The sequence below is a fragment of the Nanorana parkeri genome, unplaced genomic scaffold (assembly GCF_000935625.1).
Source record: "Nanorana parkeri isolate BGI_ZX_2015 unplaced genomic scaffold, ASM93562v1 scaffold69, whole genome shotgun sequence".
NCBI classification, from domain to species: Eukaryota; Metazoa; Chordata; class Amphibia; order Anura; family Dicroglossidae; genus Nanorana; species Nanorana parkeri.
In genome coordinates, this window is record NW_017306337.1 from 1898957 (window position 1) to 1901291 (window position 2335).

General features: G+C 44.5%; 1 protein-coding gene across 1 annotated transcript in view; it reads right to left on the reverse strand.

The window, feature by feature from the left end:
* Window positions 1-2335, reverse strand: part of VWA5B2 (von Willebrand factor A domain containing 5B2) — a 32975-nt gene that overhangs the window by 28600 nt on the left and 2040 nt on the right. The window contains exon 2 of the mRNA XM_018576548.1: window positions 635-793. Coding sequence (XP_018432050.1) covers window positions 635-793 — 159 coding nt within the window. The remainder of the gene's footprint in view (window positions 1-634; window positions 794-2335) is intronic.

The window sequence follows — 2335 nt, forward strand, 5'->3', positions numbered from 1 at the left end:
GCCATCCTGACAGCAGGCAGCGCCCCCTCCTGCCCCCCCCCCTGAAGGGTGGGGGGGGCGGACGAGGGAGCGATGTCATATCGGATGGCCAGCGGCGAGGGGGAGAGAAGCCGCCCACAGGACGAGCTGTGACGTCCGCACGGCGCCCTTGTTGCCATGGCGCCCTGTGCGGCCGCACGGCTCGCACACCCCTAAGGCCGGCCCTGCCTCCACAGATACAGTATAGTGAGTGAGCGTTGTCACTCTAAGACAAGAAGTGTGTGGCATAGTAAGGTAAAACATTTGTTACTTTTGTAGACTTTTATTTTACCAGTGCAATGGTTGATGTGTGTCCAGAAAGTCACAGTAATGACTGCAAGGCTGAACTTCCGAAATTGTTCCATTCAAAAATCAGCACTAGTGGATGTGGAGAATCATCTGTTTACATATTTGGCCAATTTAGGGTTTGAGAAATGAGCATATAATTTTCAATATCATTTTAATCAAATTCACTTTTTCGGGTTGCAATAAGTCCATTAGCATTGATTGCAATATTGACACTCTTTGTTAATCATTTACACAAAGCTAAAGGCAAATGTGTGTCTCTATGAGGCCATCATATATGCATCCTCACATGGAATTGATGGGTACTCACCACTTGGGCAGTAACATGGCAGGGCCTCCCACTGACAACTAAAGCAGCATTCCTCCATTCGATTCTGACTCTGAATCTGTGCTTGAACCCTCCTGTTGCCAGTCACTGCCTCAAAGCTCGTTACCACTTCCCCCTCCTCCAGAAGATAAATAAACATGGCTACAAGACACACAAAGCAGGCCACATAAATTACTGATCACTTTTCCAGTTCCTCACTTGACCAAGTGTTCATGACACATAGAACATAAAAAACATTAAAGTATAGCAAAATGAAATACAATAATGACAAATAACTGAGTATATGACAATATGAAACTGACATATGACAACTATTTTAAATCCTGACAAGCATCCTGTTACACCCAGCAATGAAAGTTTAAAATTTAACCCAGCTGAACGCCACGTTTAAATATTTATATATACTTACATTGCTCCAGCTTGGCCTAAGTAAGTATACATACTGTATTTTATACCAGGTAGGGCCACAGGGATGCTGTTAAACACTGTTGTAGCTGTGGCTGCTACAGTGATTTACAGAGATCCTTCAGGACCAGGTACTGCGTTTTGATGAACAACTTTCCCCTGTCAGAACAGAGGGAGTCGCCCTCTCAACACAGCGGCCATTCAGTGAACGTTAATATATTTAATAATAAATACTGGACGTGCTCTGATTTAATGAGGAGCAGTAAGGTACAGGGCACTACAATGCATTACCAAAAAAGTACAGTGATGCGCTTGTCTTCTGTTGGCCCGATTTGGCACCCCATTCTAAATAAAAGGGCTGACTTTAAGGTGCAGTACATTGCAGCACCACATCTTTTGTGCTATAAGAAGCTCTAATCACAGACAGAAAAAAAACCAACAAGGTCTTTTTCAGACTTCTGCGGTGAGTTATTGCGCACAACTTAATGTACATTGTGTTAAGGCAGACCTTTTATTTAGAATGGGGTGCCAAAGCAGGCCAACAGAAGACAAGCGCATCACTGTACTTTTTTGGTAATGCAGCATGCCACAGGGCAAGTGTGTTGTAGTGCCCTGTACCTTACTGTACTCAGGCATTTGGATGCCATTCTAAATGAATGGCACCAAAACGCACCACATAAAGTGCTGTGCGCTAATGCACATTGCATGAACATGTGGTAAAACATGCATTTAACTACACGTTACTACAGTGCAATAGTCTGAAGCCACCTTTCTGGCATTTTTAATAGTTTACTTACAGTACTATAAGTTTTTCTATCAATAGAGATACTTCCATTGTGAAAGGGGATGACTGACAAATGATCATATGTATTAGACAAAAACTGGGAGGCAGAAAGGGGAGTGTCGGGTAAATATGAACTCTGGGATAATCAAATATTGTCTAAAAATAAGAGCCATGTGTATTCTTACTTGAATCTTGTGTATATCTTCCAGATCTGTGCAGTAATCAGGGCCGGATTTCCCACAAGGTCAACCAAGGCCCGGCCTTGGGGCAGCAGGGAGTAGAGGGGCGGCAGGGGTGTGGAATTCCTATCTCCCGATGCCCGGGACATGCAGTTCCAGGCGCCGGGCGGGCAGTTGTTTTCTACATTTAGCCCTGTTTTGGGCAAGCACTACTAAATGTACAGCGGGGAAGCCGTCGCTTGTTTTATACAAGTGATCTCGGCAATGTTGAGATCACTTGTATGCAGCCTGCAGGTATGCCATTCTCCATGGGGG